The sequence below is a fragment of the Poeciliopsis prolifica genome, unplaced genomic scaffold (genome assembly GCF_027474105.1).
Source record: "Poeciliopsis prolifica strain line A6 unplaced genomic scaffold, Auburn_PproV2 SCAFFOLD050, whole genome shotgun sequence".
NCBI lineage: Eukaryota > Metazoa > Chordata > Actinopteri > Cyprinodontiformes > Poeciliidae > Poeciliopsis > Poeciliopsis prolifica.
Window position 1 is genome coordinate 796,598 of NW_026562425.1, and position 20,441 is coordinate 817,038.

The 20,441-nt window shown below is 37.5% G+C and overlaps 1 protein-coding gene across 1 annotated transcript in view; it reads left to right on the forward strand.

The window, feature by feature from the left end:
- st6galnac3 (ST6 (alpha-N-acetyl-neuraminyl-2,3-beta-galactosyl-1,3)-N-acetylgalactosaminide alpha-2,6-sialyltransferase 3) overlaps positions 1-20,441 on the forward strand; it is a 69,560-nt gene that overhangs the window by 6,167 nt on the left and 42,952 nt on the right. Inside the window, exon 2 of the mRNA XM_055058271.1 lies at positions 17,284-17,472. Coding sequence (XP_054914246.1) covers positions 17,284-17,472 — 189 coding nt within the window. The remainder of the gene's footprint in view (positions 1-17,283; positions 17,473-20,441) is intronic.

Below are 20,441 nucleotides of genomic sequence, written 5' to 3' on the forward strand. Positions count from 1 at the left end.
CTGCACTGTTTAATCGAGTGCCACTCTGAAAGTTCAGCTTGCTTGAACTTTGCTGACAGGAACTGCCAGAGCATAACTTCTTTTTTTTTTTTTTTTCACCCTCTTGTTGGGCAAAAACACAAAGAAAAGACATCCGGGGTTTAATAAAAGAGTTGATATGGCAGCCTGGAAATTAAGTTCTGCTCTTTAGTTGTAGCCACGGTCAGCAGCCTAAAATTACATGTCACTCACTGCGAACCTCTGGGCCATAACCCCTATTATTACAGTACAAGCTTTCACAAAGGAGATGTAATGTCAACGCTGAAGTTTTACACTTTAATTATCCCTCAACTGGAGCGCACACAGGAAATCATACTGAAGGGAGTGAAGCTATATTTCTGAAATTATTCGTCTTGACATTACAGAAAAACACTCTCCAATCAATACTATGAAACTGTGTTTTTCTGTGTGAAAAGTGGAGAATGTTACAGACTACATTGACTCTGCCTGCAAACCGAAGGACCAGTGCGTCCGCTGGGCATTGAGTCAAGTTTAAAGTTTGATGCTGAGGAGTTCGAGGGTTGAGGCTGGTTGTTTAGGAGTTCAGCCCCTTCATTCGGGTGAAAGAGGCTGTATTTTTTTAAATTGATTGAGCTCAGTAAAATGTATGATGACAAAACCATCTTAGAGAAGCTGAAACAATGGATGGAGACAATATTTAATAAATCTACACTAGTTAGAAGTTGTAAGATTCAAGAGCGTCTCTTTACATGAGCATCAGGCTAACCACATCAGCTTCCTGTTTCTGGAGTCGATCTGCTTCAGAATAAAAATTTCAACAAGACTGAAAACATTTCAGCAGATAAAGTTTGTTAACCTTCTTGTAATTTAATCAGTTTCAACCGGATGAACACTTCAGACGCTGACATGTGTGTCAGCCATATTTACAAGAACGAACAAGGCCTACATGTGACTTTGTGTCTCCTTTGTGCATGCGAGTCTCTTTATGGCGCATAAACAAGTTCAGGTCCTCAGGCAGCCTCTTGGTGCAGGGATGCATCTGAAAGATTCATGATGGTCTCACTCAAAAACGTTTGCAGTGGAGTCTGATGATGGTTGCATTAAAGGGGAACTATTATGCTAATTTCATATTTTATATGTTTTTATGCTTCCGTTTGGGTCGTAGCTGTTTCTAAAAACAGAAGAAGCGCTTTAAAAAACTCATCAAGTAGCTTTTAGCAATAAATGAATTATTTTCAGTGACTGGAAAATGAGTTGTTTCAAAAACCTTTTGAATGTGACGTCACAAATCGGCAGGCACAGCCCGATCCCTAGCAACCCAATCAGAGCTCCAGCATGTTTGGTCAGCTGGCTTTACAGCTGTAGTGATGTACAATGGCTGCTGGAAAAGAAAAGAGTTTTGTTGCTGACTTACCGTCCAGAAACCACTTGTTGCATTCTTGTTGGTTGGAGGCTCCATTTCTGCTTTTCAAAGTTGTATGGTTGCATAATTGCGCATCTGTTTGCAGCCATTTTCATGTGAGAGTGTAAACGTTGAGTTTTGGGGGGTGGCCAGCTGCAGCTTATTTGAATTGAAAGAGGCAAGATAAAAGAGCTCAAAATAGGAAGAACTGGTCAGACTGACATTTTGTTGTCTAAGAATGATTTTATGCAACAAAAGTGTGAAGCTTTATAGTTATCTTGACCTTTTGATGTGAACCACAAAAAGAAATCAGATCTCAGTGAAATGGATGAGCATTAGGACTTGAGATTGAGTCAGACTGTCTTTGGTCGTGTTGTAAAACCGTCTATTTTCATCTTTTATTTGATTTAGGTAAACTACAGAAAGCTAAGTTTACGTAGTTTACCGAAGAAGCAGACCTTTGATCTGGCTGTAATCCTGTATGCATTTCCTCATCGGCTTTCCCAGACAGCGAGGTGGCAAGAGTCGGCTTGGCTCAAGCCCTGAGTAACGGCTGATTTTATGCAGCTTGGCTCCAGATTTCAGTTCGCCCTTCAACCAAGCCTCTGAGTAAGCAGAAAATCCCTGTAATTGCATTAGTGTGGTCCAACTCAATGCTTCGGCCAGTCCCGCTCCCTCCACATCGGCTTTTTGGTTGAATTTATCACCCTGACATGTTTGCTGGAGTTTTTCCCCACTGCTGCAGAGCTGCAGATAGCACAGCATCAGATACCCAGCGTGAATCCCCGTCTCTTGCTGAAATTGTCAGGTTGGGGTGTAAAGTCGGCGCTGTGCTCTCTGGTAGATGGCCTGCTGCTGATATTACAGAGTCCTGTTTTCTGAGAGCTCTTGTGCAAACTGGGATAATAAAAGGTTGCAGGTTCTCTGTTATTATCCCCAGTTGGAAGCTGGGAGAGCTCTGGACGCCGCCACTGGGAGGCTGATTGCCTCTGCCAGCTGAAGAGGTCAACAGGTCAAGGAATTAGTCAGGGAGGCAATATTTTTGATGAAATGTAATCTGCTGCGACCGTGAACCTTCATCTGTGGCGGTTTGATTAAAAAGAAGTGGAGATGATTCCAAAATGCTCTTTAGAGTCACTGATTCTGCTTAGTCATTGTTTTTTCCCCCCCTCTTCATTTCCTTCGTATTGATCTCCTTGACAAACTGCAAGCGCTTGCTGCTGCTTTCGTGTTTGCTGTTGACACGACTACACCCCTCACACGCCGAATGCCACCGGTCTCCCACCTTCGGATCTGTCAGCGCGGCGCAGCGGAGCCGCAGGGCTTTTTCACACAACGCACTCTGACTCTCTGAGCGTTATTGTTGTTTTGCAGCCCAAACACCCGCCGTGTGTTTACCACAAAGCGGGACCGGGTGGCCTTCGATGCACCTGGATGGTTTGTTTATTATACCCGACAGCTGCTGTAGCTCCATGTCGCTGCTGCTGAAGCTCTTTGTGGAAATTCAGAAGCAGCGGATTAATGGAAATCAAAGCACTTCGCTTGCTAATCATCTGAAAGCCTCAGTTGACAGAAAAGGCAGGGAAATTTCTGCTGCAGGCGTATTAAGGTTTCTACTCCTACATGCATCTTCTGTTTTTGTTTTTCATCACAGTAAAAAAAAAAACAAGCATCACTGTTGAGGAATTATAACCCACTCTTCTTTGCAGAATCATTTGAGGGTTTTAAAGAATAATTGACCTATTTAAGGCAATACATAGTCCTGACACGATAACAACTTGTGCTGGTTGATAACTTGTCCCAGGAGTTATTGAAATAAATGAAAATATTATTGTTTTGAGACCATTTTGAAGTAATGTATAGTAATGGCGTAATAATGCAGGAACACATTCTTAATGATTGATAAACTTTGAATTCTGATAATCGTTTAACATTGGAAGACATTTTAAATATCCCAATTGAATAAACAAAACAAGAGAAACAGCAAATAAAATAAATTATGAAGTCTTTGTAAACAAAAAAGATGGCGAGTTGAGACCAAAACACCAGACTGAAGAGTTTCATCATCCAGGTTTTGGTAGAAAGAGAGAAAAGTCAAAAACGATAAATCAGGCCTGACCTGCCGATTCCAAGATCGGTTCATATCAATTCTCTTTTTTTTGTCTGAAATGTTGCTCAATGTAGCAACATTTCAGACAGCAGCGGGGTGAACATTGTTACTGCAGACATGACCTGGTGGGCCGGTCCTGCAGAAGAAGACATTGGGCAGTTTTCAGATCTGAGCCAAAGTTGATAAGATTGGCAGATAAAATCAGCTTCACGTGTAAGCATCGGCCGATCAATAATATCTCATATCAAGCGCAACGTCTCCCCTTTCAGAAACTGCTGGAGTTTTTCAGGTAACGTAAAGCGTTGCAGAGTTACGGTTCGTTAAATTTGGCTTGTAGTCGCCAAAACATTCAGTCTGGAAGGGTTAAAGGTCAGCGATCTGCCAGAATCGGTGCACCTCTGATAATAAATAGGGTTAAAATGAATTGAAAAAAATTAAGAGAAACAGTGAAACGAGTAATAAAACAGATTTTATAACTTGTTTAAAAAAGTTTGTTGTTTTTTTATGGAGAGAGTTTGTTTTAGAAGGGAAACTAACAAAACGAATATTTATTTTGGCTTTTCAGTCGTCATCCTTCCGAAGGCTGAACTCCAAACACAACAAATCCCATTTATTGCTTTAAAAGCTCTCCTACCTTCAGGAAAGGCTTTTTTTCCCCTCTGAAACATTTCTTTAACAAATAACACCTGTGGGAAACCTCTGAAGTGAAGAAGAAGCGTGTTTGCGTCTCCGTCTTGAATTATGCTCTGTAATTCGCCTCGTCTGCCTGTCCAGCCTCTCAGATGTCTGTGTGCTTTCCAGCTTTTCATATATCTGCTCAGATTTCTCCGAGCGGGAGTCCTGCTGCGTGTAATCACCGTCGGTGAGAGGAGCCTCTGTTATGGAGTTGCAGAGGGATTTCATTGAGTTTCGCGGAAAATAGCAGTCGCTAAATGTCAGTAATCCTGCTCTGGCATTTGGCAAATTGAAATGGATCTTCCCTAGTCTGTGTTTTTCACAACAAACATATTCCCGGCCTCTGCTTCTTATAATTCTGCTGCAGAGAAACTCCAGGCTTCATGTTCAGAGATGACATCTGGCCCAACGTCAGGACATCTGCAGCACATAGAGAGCAGCTGATGCTTTACAGTACGGTAGCTTTGTCCTTGGCCGGCAGCGAGGTCTTTCCCGCCTGCCGGCCATCTGCAGCCGGGAGCCTCTGACCCTGAGATATCACAGAACAATAAAGCTAACGGGGCTCTTGTTATAAGTGAGCAGCTGAGGCCGTTTTCTGGTTCTGGCTGAATGCCTTGAGATATTCTGGCTCGACCTGCAACTCAAAGGGCCGTTTAATCTGTGCAGCAGCCTCTTTCTGCAGGCCAGGTTGGCTCTTCTTCTCTTTCACTGTCACTTTTATATTTTTATGCAGCCTTTCAAGTACAAGTGTAGCCCAAAGTGCTTTTCAGAGAAAGCAAAACTTTAAATTAAACAGATTAAAAAACTTAAACTATATGAGCAGTTACTCATTTCTTTATATTTTTCTCTGAAGAATCAATGGATTTCTTTAAAGTGAGCAGTAAGTTTACTGGTTTTCTCAAGGTTTCTTTGGAGGGAAGGTTTCTGAACCCAAAGGATGATTTTTATTGAAACAATTAATTGGATTCAACAATCAAACTCAGTCATTTCCATCTGCATGATTTATTGTTTTTCAGTTTCTACCAAAAACTGAGGAATAAAACTCTTCAGTCTGATGTTTTGGTCTCAACTATAGCCCTTTATTTTTGAAGGATTATTTTGTTTACAGAGACTTAATCATTAATTTTATTTGCTGTTTCTGTTGTGTTATTTTGGATATTTAATATGTTTTCCAGTTATGCTAATAAATGGCCATTAGAACTTAAAGTTTATTGATATTTGAGAATTTGTTCTTGCATTATTCTGCCATTTTTACCATAATTGCTTGAAAATTGTCTCGAAAAACAATATTTTGGTTTATCTCAATAACGTCTGGGACAATTTTTCATCCAGCAAAATTTGTTATAATGACAGGCCTAATCGTCAACTTATTTAGTGATTGAATATCGATAATTGAAGTACATAGATTTATTTGCCGATTGCAGCCTCTTCCTTTCTGCTAGCATAGCATGTTGGCAATGCTAAGGCTAGTTAGCATAGCCTCTGATGATGGTTGATAAAAACGGTTTTAGTGCAACTGTAAATTCTTTCTCGACATTTCCAGACCATACATGAGATTGATTGACAGCGCTAAGTCCCGCCTCCTGGCTCTGCTTGGTTATTTTTTGTGCATTTCTTCAATAGTTGCTCAGGGAGGAGTTAGAGGAGATCAGTCTCTTCATAGATTATCTGTCTTGTATTATATTATCAGAACATAGTGGCAGTTTTAATAAATATTTACAAAAGATAGTTTAAAAAAAAGAAAATAAAAGTTGCATACTGCAGCAAAATCCACATTTCTGCTCCTTCTAAAAACAAAAAATTAAAATATTTGTTATTGTTTTTTGGTACCTGGAAAATTATTAGTTTCAAAAACCTCACTATTGTTGGGCCACAATCAACGGCCCTGGCATTGTTACCTAGCAATCCAAGCTGATCTCCAGCATGTTTGGTCAGCCGGTTTTACCCCTGTCTGTTCTGTACAATGGCTGCTGGAAAAGACAAGAGTTTTGTCGTTGATTCACTATTTGCTGCATTCTTGTTGGTTGTGCAGGAGGCTCCACTTCTGCTTTTCAAAGATGTACGGCTGTGTAATGCCGCATCTGTTTGCAGCCATTTTCACCTGCTAGTGTAAACGTTACGTTAAATTTTTATGGATTTAAAGTGACAAGAGGCCCTGAAACAGCTCATTCTGAAAGGCAGAACTGAGCAGAATAAAATTTCATTTATTCTGAAATTGATTTTGAGCAAAAGCTGTGAAAGACATGTTTTTATAGCCCATAAACCTATCCGAACTTGTCAAAAGGAAGCATAACAGGTCACCTTTATGAACTCAGCATCGCCCCCTTATACCAGCACACCTTCATTTCACGGTAGAATCACAAGTTCTGAATTTTGTGTGAATTTTGCTGTTTAGACACGTACTCGGGTAGAAGCAGCAACTTTTACCAGGAAAACATTCAGATCTACTGAAAACCGTCACATAAAACTTTATTCTACCATGAAGAACAGCTTCTTCCTTCTTTCTTTTTTGCACTTTCTGGAGCGTCAGCCTACGCATCGGACCGTAGAGAATCACCAAACTGTCTCTCAACATTTGCAAATATCACCTAGATGCAAAAGTTTCCTTCCTGCTCTCCAGATGGGGAGGTGAATGCTGTCGGGAATTTAATCCTCTGTACTTGCAGGGATTAATTTCCATTTGATATCAGATATGCATTAGTCCAATTGGTTTCTCTGCATCCTGTTGCAGATTTACTTTCACTCTCACTAAGGTAAAACGGTTTGTTTGCATTTAAAATGTTTTTTCGTACCTTTAGTTTGTGTGAGCCGCATAAAAATCAAACGTCTTCCTTTTCGTTCCTGATTGAGATGCTGCGTTTTGCTTCAGGCTCCATAATGATCCAGTTTGACGCCAGCAGAGCAGATTAGTGTTTATTTGACCTGGATTGAAGGATTTGCTTTTCATATGTCACGGCTGATAAGTGTGATACCACTGAGGGAACAACATCAGGACATTTTGCTCTGCAGAGATGAGGAGAAAGTGACGTTGGCCAACGTGGGCATCTGGACCACGAAAAGCTGCCATAGAGGCTTTAATGTCACTTTCATCTTTTTTTATTTTTTTTCTGTTGAATCTTTCATGACTCCAAATGGTGACTAGCAGGAAGAGCATCTTTCATAATAAAAGCCATTAAATGGCTTGTTGAAAGGTTTATGTTCGGATAACATTCAAAATTGACACAAATTAACTTTTTTTTTTTTTTGGAGATAAATTTGTTTAAAAATCTAAAATTGACATGTTTTTTTTCTTTTGGACATAGATGTGTTTAACATTTTAAAATTGACATAAATCCACATATTTTTTCAGTTGTTTTGGAGATAAATACATGTAAACATCTTTTCTTTCCTTCTTTATTTATTTCCCTTTCATAAAATAAATAAAAATCACTGTTTTTATTTGATAAAAAAAAACTGATTTTTTTTTTTATTTTGTGACTTTTTTCAATTTTGTTGAACTGAGATAATGAAGTACAAACATATGACCATAAAGTTATTTCTATTTCTAATAATAATAATAAAAATAATGAATTTTATTTTAGTCCCTTCCAATGACTCGTTCCAATAAAACAAAGATAAAAAAAGATTAAACGTGTTGTTTATCTATTACCTGTTATTCATACTAATTGATATATTTTTTATTTTTTATCTCAGGTTTTTTCTCTTCACCAGCTTTTATTTTGTCTCTTTTACCTTCTTTCTGCCAGCAGGATTTTTCCAAAACTAATCAAACCATCTGTCACTTTTTTACCTTGAAAATGTTCCAGGACTGTACAATACTGCATAAAGATACACAAATCTTTATTGCAATCACATAATACAAATAATCTAATAAGAAATCTACAAACTTAGTGGCATCTCAACAATATTTTGTACAATAAAATTAACTGCAGCCATTTTTTGTTGATTTTTATCCTGCATTGCTTCTTTTTTGTTTCAGTCAGCAAAGTATAAAAAGAAATGGAATGGATTATTTCCCCTTTGCATTTTTATGAATGAATGAATGAATGAATGAATGAATGAATGAATGAATGAAAGCTCTCGTCACAAGGTCACTACATCAAATCTCTGTGAGCAGACTGCGCCCTCTGCTGGTCGTGTTCTCTATCACCATCCTGCATCAGATCAGCCATGAGATAAACGGCGTCATCTTGAAATATTTGCATCTGAAAACACAAATTTTCTTCTTCAATTTGAGTTTTTTTTTTTGTTTTCATGCGTAACATAACTGAAAAAGTAATTTGAGTCATTCTTTGTTGTTTAGGTTTGTCTTGCGCTTAATTGATGTCACATTTTTAGTAAATTTAAATGGTATTTTTCTGAAATGTAATTGATTTTTTTTGTCAGTTTCTTTTCTTAAAGGAAATTGCAAATAATATAAAATATTTTCAAAAACTGGATTTCACTTCCTCTCTTCTGAGTGATGACCTGGATTCAAAGTCCAAATAAATATAGGTTGTAGAACATTTTTACAAACCAGATAACATATTTCTTCCCAAATTTAAATGTTCATGAACAGCAAGTGTAATTCATTGATAAAATCTATTTATTGCCAAGCCCTACAGAGTTGAAATTTGATGCTACATTTACTAACACAAAATATTAAGTTTTTAAAAAAATATATTAGGAGACAATAAAGTTAATTTATCTTATATTATTTCTATAGATTTTTAATTAACAGATTTTTCTTAAAGCAGTAAAAGTTCAACTGATGTTCAAATATTTGCCATAATTTTTTTTCTGCTTGTAGAAAATTAATTTCAGAAATTGTATAGAACATACTGAGATATTTCCGAGTATGAAAAGTTTTATATTTTCAGGAAAAACTCAGAAATTTTGACATTATTTCCTGAAAGTTTCAAGAAAATAATTTGACATTTCTGAGATTAAAAGAACTTAAAATTTTTTAACTGGAACATTTTGATATTAGTTTAAGAAATTTTCTAGAAAATCTCAGAAATTTTAAGATTGATATCTGACATTTCCTTGAAAATGATGGCAAATTTCAGAATTTGAAAAGTTTAAAATTTGCTAGAAAAACAGTGACATCAGAAATAATCTGGAAAATAACAAAAAAAATTTTTACTTTTGAAACAAGAAACTTTTTAAAACAGTTTTTCTAGAAGATTTCTGAGATTGATCTCAACATTTCTGAAAATTTTCTATTAATTTTTTGCTTTTGAAAATTTCTGAATTTGAAATGTTTAAAATTTGCTAGAGAAACTCAGAAATTTTGACATTAATATCAGAAATAATTTGGAAAAAACAAGAAATTTCTTTGCTTTTGAAACAAGAATTAAAAAAAAAAATTTTTCTCTAGAAAATTTCTGAGCTTGATCTCAACATTTCTGAAAATATTGTAGCAATGTTTTCCCTTTTCAGGATCTGAATTTCTTTTTCTCTAGAATTGTATCTTAAATGGCCCTAATACAAATCTGATTGCTGTAACTCATGTAAACTGCATTAACGTTGGTTCCCAGGTCGGCAGTGAAACCTCCAGTGGGCGAAACTCGGAGAGGAGCTCGTACGTGATTCCTTTATTGGCAGCAAACACTCAGCCTCTTCGTCCTCTGGGGAAACAATATTTTATTATCTTGTACTGGGATGACTTTTGAAGTGAGACGTTCTTCAGAAAACGCGGCACGAATGAAATCCACAGCTCTACGGTTTCAATCTCCGGAGCAGATTTTTGTTTATCTGGGTTTTATTACCTCGGAGAGAAACGTCGGAGGGAGAGACTAAATGTATTTTCTTAAACACCTTAATTGAAATTGGGTTTTAACTGGCCGCTGAAGCGTGATGGCAGGAATCAGGTGCCGAGGAAGCAGCGATTTTGCAATGCAAATGTAATCTCAGCTTTTCTTTGTGCCTGCTGCCCAGGAGACTCAAAAATAGCTGGCAGATATGTTTTTTTGTTTTTTTTAAACACAAACTGTTTCCTTCAGGTTGAACCTCTCATTATTCCAAGACCCATTGCCATTAACTTTTTAGATTGAACTGCGGCGCGGTCCTGTTGTTTACTGAGCTGGGGGATTATTCATTGTGGGAAATTGTATTCTCTTCATGCCCAGATAGAGCCTGGTGGGGGTGAAATTTTGATTGCCCAATATGTATGAGGAAATAAACAGCTAATTTGCCTTGAATCTCCATTCATCACACTAGTGAACTGAGCACTCCTTGTAGGCAACTCTTCAGTTTGGAGGTTTAATACCCACTTGGTGCACATTATAGGGAAACAGCCAGAGAAACGGATACAGATGGTGTTTGGACAATGTTTACAGTTGTTTTCTTTCATTTTTTTGTGGGATATTGACAAATGTTAATGAAACTTGAATGTAATTGTTTTTTTAGCCTGCTAAACCAGGTTTTATATAATTTAAACGTTTTATCAAGGAAGCCAAAATTCACAACTCAAAAGTAGAAACAAATAAAGTAGCCTGATTTTTAAAAAAAATTATTAACATTTTTTAAAAAAGTATGTTTATTGTAGATTCAAAACTTGAGAGAGATTTTAACAATGGTGTCTCAGAAGTTTTCTAGAAAAAATTTGGACATTTCTGAGTTTCAAAAGTAAAAATCTTGCATCTTTTAATTATGTTCTCATTTTAAAAAGCTGCAAATTTTTGACATTTGAAAATCTGAATTTTAGCAACGCCGAGGCAAAACGACACAGTTGATGCTATCGCGAGGGCTAGTAGCCGACGGGGGTCCGATTGATCGGCGCCGAGGCGAAAAGGAAACAGAAGCTCCCACATCGCAAACAACAATAAAATGTTTTGAAACTTGTTATGGGTTATTGAAGGATAGCGGTCATTCAACTGACCAATGTTAGCTTTTCACTGAATATAATCCAAATAAAAATGGCCAGTTACTGAAAGTTATTTCTCCTAATATAAACATGTTTGATATACTTTAACCTAAATAAAAGAAATATGAGAAAAATACATGAATTAACCATGTAACAACAGTCACTTCTGACGACTGCAATGGCTGTCAATTCAAATCGATCTCCTGCTCAGACATGTTCTGAAATGACATATTTCCTCAAATTTGGTAAATGTTCCCCACTCTGGTGCACAGCTCCCTCAGTTCCTTAATTTCATCCCAGTGCAGCACCATTGTTGGCTCAAACGCCTCACGGTTGGATCGTCCTGGATGTGATGTGGCCCCTCTGACGTGCTGCAGGAGAGATTGAAGGAAAGTTATGACTCTCTTGTGTCGCAGGTCCCAGTGATCCGGCACACTCAGAGAACCAAGATCAATAGTCCATCAGAGTACAAGCTTTAGCACCTTCAGGAATGGCCCCCTCGAAGCTTTCAGCCGGGGTAGATTAAATAAAACGTCCCCAGGCTGCAGCTGTAAATAGCGCTGCAGTTAGCGGCCATCATCGGCTGATCCGATGGTGCCAAACAAGGTCAATGCAGTCGCATATGGGGCCACTGTCTTCAAGGAAAATGTTTTAACATTGACCAAAAGCTTTAATGCTCGGACTTTATAGCCATCTGCCGCCTCTCTGATGGCGTTAATGGCTCCGCTCTCCCACTGTACTGCACTTCTGCCGAGCCGCTCCTCGCTGTGGCGTCTCACGGCTCGATGATTTGACTTAACGTCCCCCTGATGGATGAACAGGCGCCAGTTTTGAGTTTCTCCACCGGCTGAGGTTCAGCGCCCCGTGACGCCCACGCTGAGGCCTCCGGTCGCCTCCAGACTCTGACACATCGTTTCCCCCGTGATTTGTGACAAGGAGGTCGAGGTTGATGGAGACGAGGAAATTTTCCGTCCTCCCGAGTGCAGGCCGAGGTTTTTCAGCTCTGCAGGCTGAGCCGAAGGTTGTTTCTAGCCTCCCTCGGAGAACCCTTCTGCATCACAAGGAATTGGTTTCAAGCCCTGTAATGGAGGCCTGATGATAGGCTATTACGGCACATTTTCAGAAAATGACCTGCATTTTTTTAATAAAATAGGACAGACTGGCTGTGCCCCTTTGTAATATGCAGCTTTTATACAAAAGTGGAAGAAGAAACCAGAAAAAGGCAGAATTACTCCTGGTAGAGAATCTTTTTGCATCAAATTATCTCGGCGTGCCGTTAAAGAATACAGCTCTATTCACACACTTTGAACCCTCTGTCCAATTTTGTCACATTATAACCACAAACTTTAAAGAGTTTTCCTGTAATTTTATGTTCATAACATAAAATAATAATCTATAAAGTGTGGCATGCTTTTAATTTAAATCTGGAAGAGTCTCTCTGTAGGTTTAGGGCCTCAAAAAGCCTAATGTCTTCAGCAACCTCCAATTTCTTCCTGTACCTAGAGGTGACCTATTATGCTTCCTTAAACAGGTTATGATGCGTGTGGCCTATTCAAAACATGTTCACCTCATGTTTTTGCACAAAATCATGCTCGGATAATATTTTAGCCTGATCAGTTTTGCCTATTCTGCCTCCCCCCAACTCAACGTTTATAATCGCCCCTGAAAATGGCTGCAAACAGATGCACAATTGTACAACCGGACATCTTTGAAAAGCAGAAGTGGAGCCTCCTGTACAACCAGCAAGAATGCAACAAGTGGTATCTGCATAGCAAGTCAACAGCTAAACTCTCGTCTTTCCCAGCGGTAAACCCAGCTAACCAAACATGCTGGAGCTCAGCTTGGGTTGCTAGGTAACTGGGTGGTCTTAACTGGGGTTGCTAGGTAACGGCTGCCTGCTGATTTGTGATGTTACATTCCAGAGGACTTTGAAACAGCTCTTTTTCTGGGCATCAAAAACACATTAATTTATTGCTAAAAACTGTCTGGGTGTTTTTTTAAGTGCTTGGTCTGTTTTTAGAAGCAGTGGGAACCCAAATGAAGTAATAAAACTTTGTAATACGTCCCCTTTAAATAATTTTAATTCAACCAAGAAGTTTGTTTCTAAGAGAAAATGAGACAAACGGAGTAAACGAGTAACAATTTTGAGGAAAATGACTTTTACATTTTTCAATGATTAATTGATTATTATAGCAATCGGACTCTCCTCATACTTTCCCAACTTTTTGTATATTTTTACTGGTATTTTTGTGGTTATACTTGGAGATGTGCTACAAATGTTTTAGGTTGGAAAGCCTCATTGCCATCACCCTAATCTTTATATCCGCTCAGACTCTGAGTCACATACAAGACAGGACGCCCGTTTCCAAGTATCAGTAAAATTACTAAATAATTCATTTCTGACTTTTTTTCCAACAACAATTCATTTGTTTCTGTATGCACACTGCAAAAAACACAAAATCCTACCAAGTAATTTAATTTAGTTTCTAGTAAAAATATCTTAGTTCACTTAAAATAAGATGAAACTAACTTATAAGTAACTTTTCAGGAAGAAACGGTAGCTTAGTTTAAACCAATGATTCATTAATTTTGATATTAGTTACTTGTTCCATTGGAGGATTACTTCATTTTTACCATATTTAAAATAATCTGCCAGAGGAACAAGTGTTTTTCCATCAAAATAAAGAATGACAAGCTCATATTTCTTCCTGAAAATTACTTGCAAGTTAGTTTTGCCTCATTTCAAGTTGATATAAAATATTTGCACTCGAAGCCAGGCAGAAATACCTGGTAAAATTTGGTGGTTTTTTTTCAGTGCGGTTTGTTTCAAAGTGGGTGAAAAATGTCACATAAAATTCCTGTAAAAAAATGTTGAAGCTTTTTAGTTGTAAGGTGACAGAAGCAATGCCTTTGCATGGTGCTCTGCATACATCTGCTAAATGGAGGTTGACTTTCCAGGCCAGCTTAGCAGCCACCATTTTTATTTTTTTTAGCTTCACTCCTGCTGCTCCACAGCTGTTTGATCTCGTCTTGATGCAAAGCCTCCGCCGCCTCCTCCTTTAGGATGTTTGATATTGGAGTTCAGAGCTCGCAGCCACGTTTTTTTGCTGTTCCACTGCATCCAATCATTTCACCATCAGATATCTTCAAAGAGAAACACCAACTTTCCAAAAGCTGGAGTTTTACTCTGGTGTTGTTTGTTTGGATTAGCGGTTTCCTGCAGTAAACGCGAGTTAAAATGAAACATCTTGTATCATCAGCCTCAGGCTCTGAGTTGTTGTAGCAATCAGATAATTTATTTATTTATTTTTTACCATATCCTGATTTCTTGTGTCTTCTGTGCATTGATCTCCAGTTCTGCTTCTCCTCTATGAGACCTTTCCTCCTCCATTGCTTATTTATTATTCATCACTCCCAGCTCTTTCTGCTGGACCATAATACCCATTACCTCCAGATTCTGCCATCTGTAAAACAATGCTGCCCCAGATGCTGCTTTACCTGGAGAAACTGGGAGAAAGCAGATTATGCAAAGTGAACATTGTTCATAATCCTTAAGCAAAACACTTTGAGTTTGCACAGTTACATTTATATGTCACTGCCAGTTTGTCCCGCTGGTCAATCGCTGTGCTGCAATAACAAGTCAGTTCAGGTTTATATTTTGAATCTCTGGACCTTGAATCTTATAGCGAGTTTTATTTTTGCTGTGGCACTGCAATGCAGATCCCATGGGTGAGTCAGCTGAGGAAACATGGAGAAAATATGGAAAAGTAAAGAACTTCTTTCTTTCCTTCTATAACAGGTGCAGAAGTTTTATTCATATGGGGGAAGCTTATAATTTGCTTGATTGTTGTTGGAGCCAAGTGGCAGTGATGTGCAAAGGTTTGAAATTAAAGTTTCTGTATCTTTTGCAAACATTTAAAGTGGTCTTTATTAGTAGTTTTCCATGCTTTCTTGTAATCTTTTCTTTCCGGTTAAAACTAATTTTACCAATGTCTGCAAACATCAATCAAACTGAAAACACTATGTAATTCTGGAAAGTATTGATTTTTATTTTCCATTTAGTGTTTTATTTCATACACTAAAATAAAAGCTGTGGCTGACTTTCCAATGCAAATATTGCAAAACTTTGTTGACGTTCCACTAATTTTGAAAAAAACCCACCCACAATTTTGCAATTGTGTTTCCATTAAATAAAAAACAATTAAATTGACTCATGATTAAGTTTGTTCTTAATAAATCATTAAAAAAACATGTGATGTTGTCATCCTACCACTTCCTGTCGTCTTCTTCGTCGTTTCTGCCAGTAGTAACTTCTGGTTGTTTGAGAAAGAAACACTTAGTTCCAAGGCAAAAACATTAAAATTGTTCAAAAGTGGCATTTGCATTAAGTGAATTTACAATTTGCACACTTATATGGTGGATGAAAACGCAGCTAGTGTGAAGTCTGATGCTTGTTTTGTGAGTTTCTTAAAGACGAGAATGTTGTAGTTTGTCCTGATAAAACCCTTGAATAGAAAGTGACTGTACTTTTTGTATTTGAACAAGTCGACCATTTCAGTGTTTTATTAAAGTCCCATTGATCTTCCTGAAGGGACTCTATTGTTGGTTTGTCTCTGTGGACTTTATTTAATAAATGATGTGAATTTGTATCAACTTCAGCTGGTGGACCAACATCCACTCGTTACTTTTCAATCGCTATAAAACATTTTAAAAAGCTGAGCTGGCTTTTTAAAAATATATCTTCTCCCTCACATCCGGGATGAAATGATGCACTTCAGTGAGCGGAGATTAAGAGGTAATCTCTGCAAATTGACTGATGAAGGAGGAGGAGAGGCCTTCGTATACTTGGATCTTAAGGGAAGATGTTACACTGAGTCATTAGCCTTGAATCAAAAAGGCAAAGATTGAATTTAACACTTTCTTCAAAGTCCCTTTGCTGCTTTGAAAGCTTTCAATTCTCAGATCTACTTTCCTGACTCATAATTTGTTCCAAATTAGCTTAAACTTGGAAGGTAATTAAGACTTAAAATTAAAGTATTTACTCTGTAAAGGTTGAATCGGCCGTGTTGTTCTTTGATAGAGAATTTTCTTTGGTAGATAATGGCTGTTATTTGAAAATAAAAAGTGGCTGTGAAACGTCTCAGAGAGACAAGACCCTTTTTCTGCAGGCCACCAACCAATTAAAGGACGTAAATTAGATTTCTCCTGCTTGTACTGCTATTTATTTATATGCGGGCAGCATACATCATTTTATTAAGCTTTTAGAAGGATTGTAGAAAAATATGCTAATTTACACCTGGACAGGTAGAAGTCTGATTTTATAGGTCACGATTTGGTGAAAAGCCAGTTTAGTAATTAATTAAATACATGTTTTATTTTTCAGATCAGATCACTAAAACCAAACAAAAACTGCAAACCAACAGACAATTTCTATTCCTTCATTAACATTGACTTCAAATCTGCGTATTTAGCAGCCATATTTTAGCCAAATGTTAAAACGTATTATAGTCTCATGTGGTAAACTACTCCAGTAACTTCACTTCACATTCATAAAGCAAAAAAACACTTGTTTATAAATAAATATGTTTATTTCTGTGTTCATGTGCCCCCTTTTTGAATGCCGCCCTGGGCAACTGCCGATATACCAGGCATTGCTTTGCTGTATAAAAAAATCTTGTTTTGTTTTCCAAAATTAAAAACTGCATCCTTAAAAAGTCTTAATTTCATATATCTATAATCAAGACATTAAAATGTCTTTAATTTTAAAAAGTTGCTCTTAAATGTGTTAATCACATATGTTGAATTCTGTTATGGAAAAAATATTTATTTAATCTCAGATATTACATGTAATTTCCCTTTTTCTCATGTGACTTTACTGCTACGTTCTGTGACGCAACGCGGTTGCAGGTCTTGGTAGCTAGCTGCTAATATCCCGTTGCTAGCTAGTTAGCTTTTCACCAGTTGGTTGAATGATGTTCACATTCATTATTGGGTCACTTCTGCTGTGAGCACATACGATTTATTTATTTGCATTTGTTTTTTTGTACATTTCTGTTTTGTTACAGGTTTTAAATTATGTTTACAATGGTCTTAAAAAGTCTTAAATTTGAGTTGGTGAAACTTGCGCTGGTTTTACAGCGCCACAGTCTGGCCGCAGATTTGTTCTATGTCAACATTTGGATTTGCAGCCAGTGAATCGCGTAAAATATTATCTCCAGGTTTTGCTTATTGCTTCCTTTCTCTCCACAGAGGAAGTCTCTTATCGCCACCAGCCTGATTGTGGTGGTTTCGCTCTTTGTGGTCGTGGTGAACTTCTCGCAGAACTTCCTCCTGCAGCCTGTGTTTGGTGAGACGTTCAGCAACCACTGGATGTTCTCCAAGCAGTCATACAAGGCTTTCAAGCCTCACCTTGGCTACGTCAGCATCCCGAAACAGGAGGTGAGAGACATACGTAATGAAAATCAACAGCTGAAATTTATGTTTTTTCCACATTTAGTGTTCATTCACACCAGCTCTGATTCATCTAACTCCAGTTCTTTTATCTGGAAAGTTCATTTTGTTTGTGAAAGCTGATCAAACTCTGATGCGGACCAAGAAACGTCAACTCTGGTCCACCTAAAAACCTGCATTTTTGTTCAGTTGAAATGAATGTTGAAAAAACAAAATTTTTAATTGCGGTGTTTCCTTTAAATAAAAAATTGGAATTAAAATTACACATGAATATGTTTGTTCATGTGATAAGTCATTAAAAAACATCATTTTCCTAAAACTTCCTGTTGTTTTCTTCTTTGTAGTTTCCACCAGTAGTAACATCTTGTTAATGCAAGAAAAGTGGAAAAAAAACAACAAAACAGATTTTTTCTAAACTGGCATGTTTTATTGATCAGATGTATTTTTAAAATGTCTTTTTGTCATTTTTGACCATTACATTTTCATCTTGCACTGTGAGGGATCTTGGCATGATGTGTGAGGCGTCCATCACGCCAAGTAAAGGTTAATGTGTTTCCACCAGAAGCCTTTTATGTAAATTAACCCCACTATTAAGAGGTCTTCTCAAAGCCACAGTTTGTCCCCCCATTTCCTTGAATTCTTCTACATTGTGTCTGTTTGAGCACATTAATCTCAACATGATGTTTCTCGTGATCGGATTCGAAACTTTTGACTTATTTTAGTCCAGACAGCAATCTTGTTTCCAATCTTCAGTTCAGCTTGATGCCCATTTTGTAAATTATGTCCCGTTTTGAGTAAAATGGCCTTTGGAGCTGCTTTCTGAATGACAAACAGCTGCACAGGCTGCATCCTTTTCTCACTTTTAGTTTTATTTTCTTGGTCAAAATCTTCAGATCACATAAATATTGAATAGATTCGTGTTTATAGTTCATCTCATCTCCGATCCACAGGAAGAGATTATGAAATGCAAACATAGCATCTTCGTAAAGATTTCCTTAATTCACTGTAACTGTGCAACTGATCCCAAAATGTCTCGTCTGATGTTTTGTCTGCAATACAAGTAGCCAAAAATATTACTCAAATAAAAGTAAAAAGGTATTTGATTAAAAAGTCTACTCAAGTACTGTGTAACTGATCAAAACACCAATCATTTGATATTTAAAAATCACATGGACCAAATTATAAAGTTAAGTGTAAATGTTGGTATTTTAAGGATTAAAATGACAATAATTCATATCAGTAGCAACAAAATGAACAAAATCATTCAACAGAAAAGTTTTTTTAAAATAAAAAAGTTGATGAAACCTTAACAAAAACTGCAGGTGTGAGTCTGAGTTTTGGTTAAAACATGTTTGTTTTTCATCAGTGGGTAGAAAATCCAGAAATTTTACTTGGGTAAAAGTATCAATACCTCATAAAAGTAAAAATAAAAAGTACAGCGTAATAAAAAATACTCCTAAAAGTACATTTTAAATGTAACTGTACCTAAATCTGGCCATATTTCTGTGTAAACACAAACAGCCTTGACTGCCTTCAAACTGCTTCTTATTATCTTTCCATTGTAATTTATGTAAATTGAAACATCAAATCATTTTTAGTGATCTAAAAAGGATTAGAATGCTAACAAATAAAATAATAAATAGCCACACAAATAAATAAAAGATCTGTAGAGCAAAAGGTGAAGGAGGATGAGGATAAAAAACATGAAGGTTTTAGTTTGCAGGCGCGTTTCAGAGTAGCAGAAGACGCTTCGTCCTTCGTGAGAAGTGGATGTCTTGCATTTGAGGGGAAAAAAAAAAGGTTGATATTGGCAGATTAATGCGCAGCATCTTCCTCTTCCTCTGGAGACTTTCATCCACAAAACACGGGCCCAGAGGCAATCATGCATTACACCAATCTCTACGTCTGCGCCTCCTCCAGCCTTCAGACGAGCCTGCTTAAATCACCGGCCTCTCCCTATGGAGATTTAGGGAAGTCATTGGAAAAGAAAGGCAGGCTCTGCAGAATTACTTTTGCTTCTTTCGCTCTTTCCCTGCTAGTTCTTTGCTGTGAACTTGAATGGTAAGCGATGGGCTTTAACGTCTGCGGTAGCTTTTGAGCAACAGACCAGCATGGAGAGGCAGAGATGTTTCTGTTTGACGGTGTTACCTGATCCACCCAACGGTGTCATTTCCCTGGCATGTATTATGCATAGCCTGGCAGAAGCGGAAGCTGCCTTCGCTCCCGGCCTTATTTTCCTCATTTGATTGAGTCTGTCTGCAGGTGTGATTTATTGTTCCTGTTCTGCTTTCTCTGAGAAATGCAAAACATTTGTCTTGCAGCACTTTGCATTCATGCCCTCCGGTCCGTCACACGCCGAGCAGAAACTTTTGCATGCTGATTTTTGCCTGTTCGCTTTGTCAAATGAATGAAATGTTAAGTTCTTCTGGATGCTTCCTGTTAAAGCTGCAGTATTTAATTTTTATTAAAAAATATGTTTTCTGTGTTATGTTAATATGAGACACATAATCTGTGAAAAGATTGATCTGTTCCACTTCTTTCCTTCCTTCTTTACTTCTGACCAAAAACAACCAGTCAGAGTCAGGAGGCGGGTCTTAGCGCTGTCAATTACACTCATGTATTCACTGCCAAATGTGCTGATGGCAGAGAAACAACTGTCATCGGTGGCCAAGCTAACTAGCCTTAGCATTCACAACATTCTATGCTATCAGGAACAGCAGAGAGAAACAGAGGCGAGTGATTGACAGCACTAAGACCCGCCTCCTTGCTCTGATTGGTTGTTTCTTGTTAGCACTGGAAGAAGGCTCCATTTTTCCACAGATTTGCCTCATTTTATACTGTCATGACATAGTGACACTTTCAGAAAACATGAAAAATATATATATATATATATATATATATATTATTTCTACAAAAGTTACATTCTGCAACTTTAGAGAAATTTTTCAATTTTATCA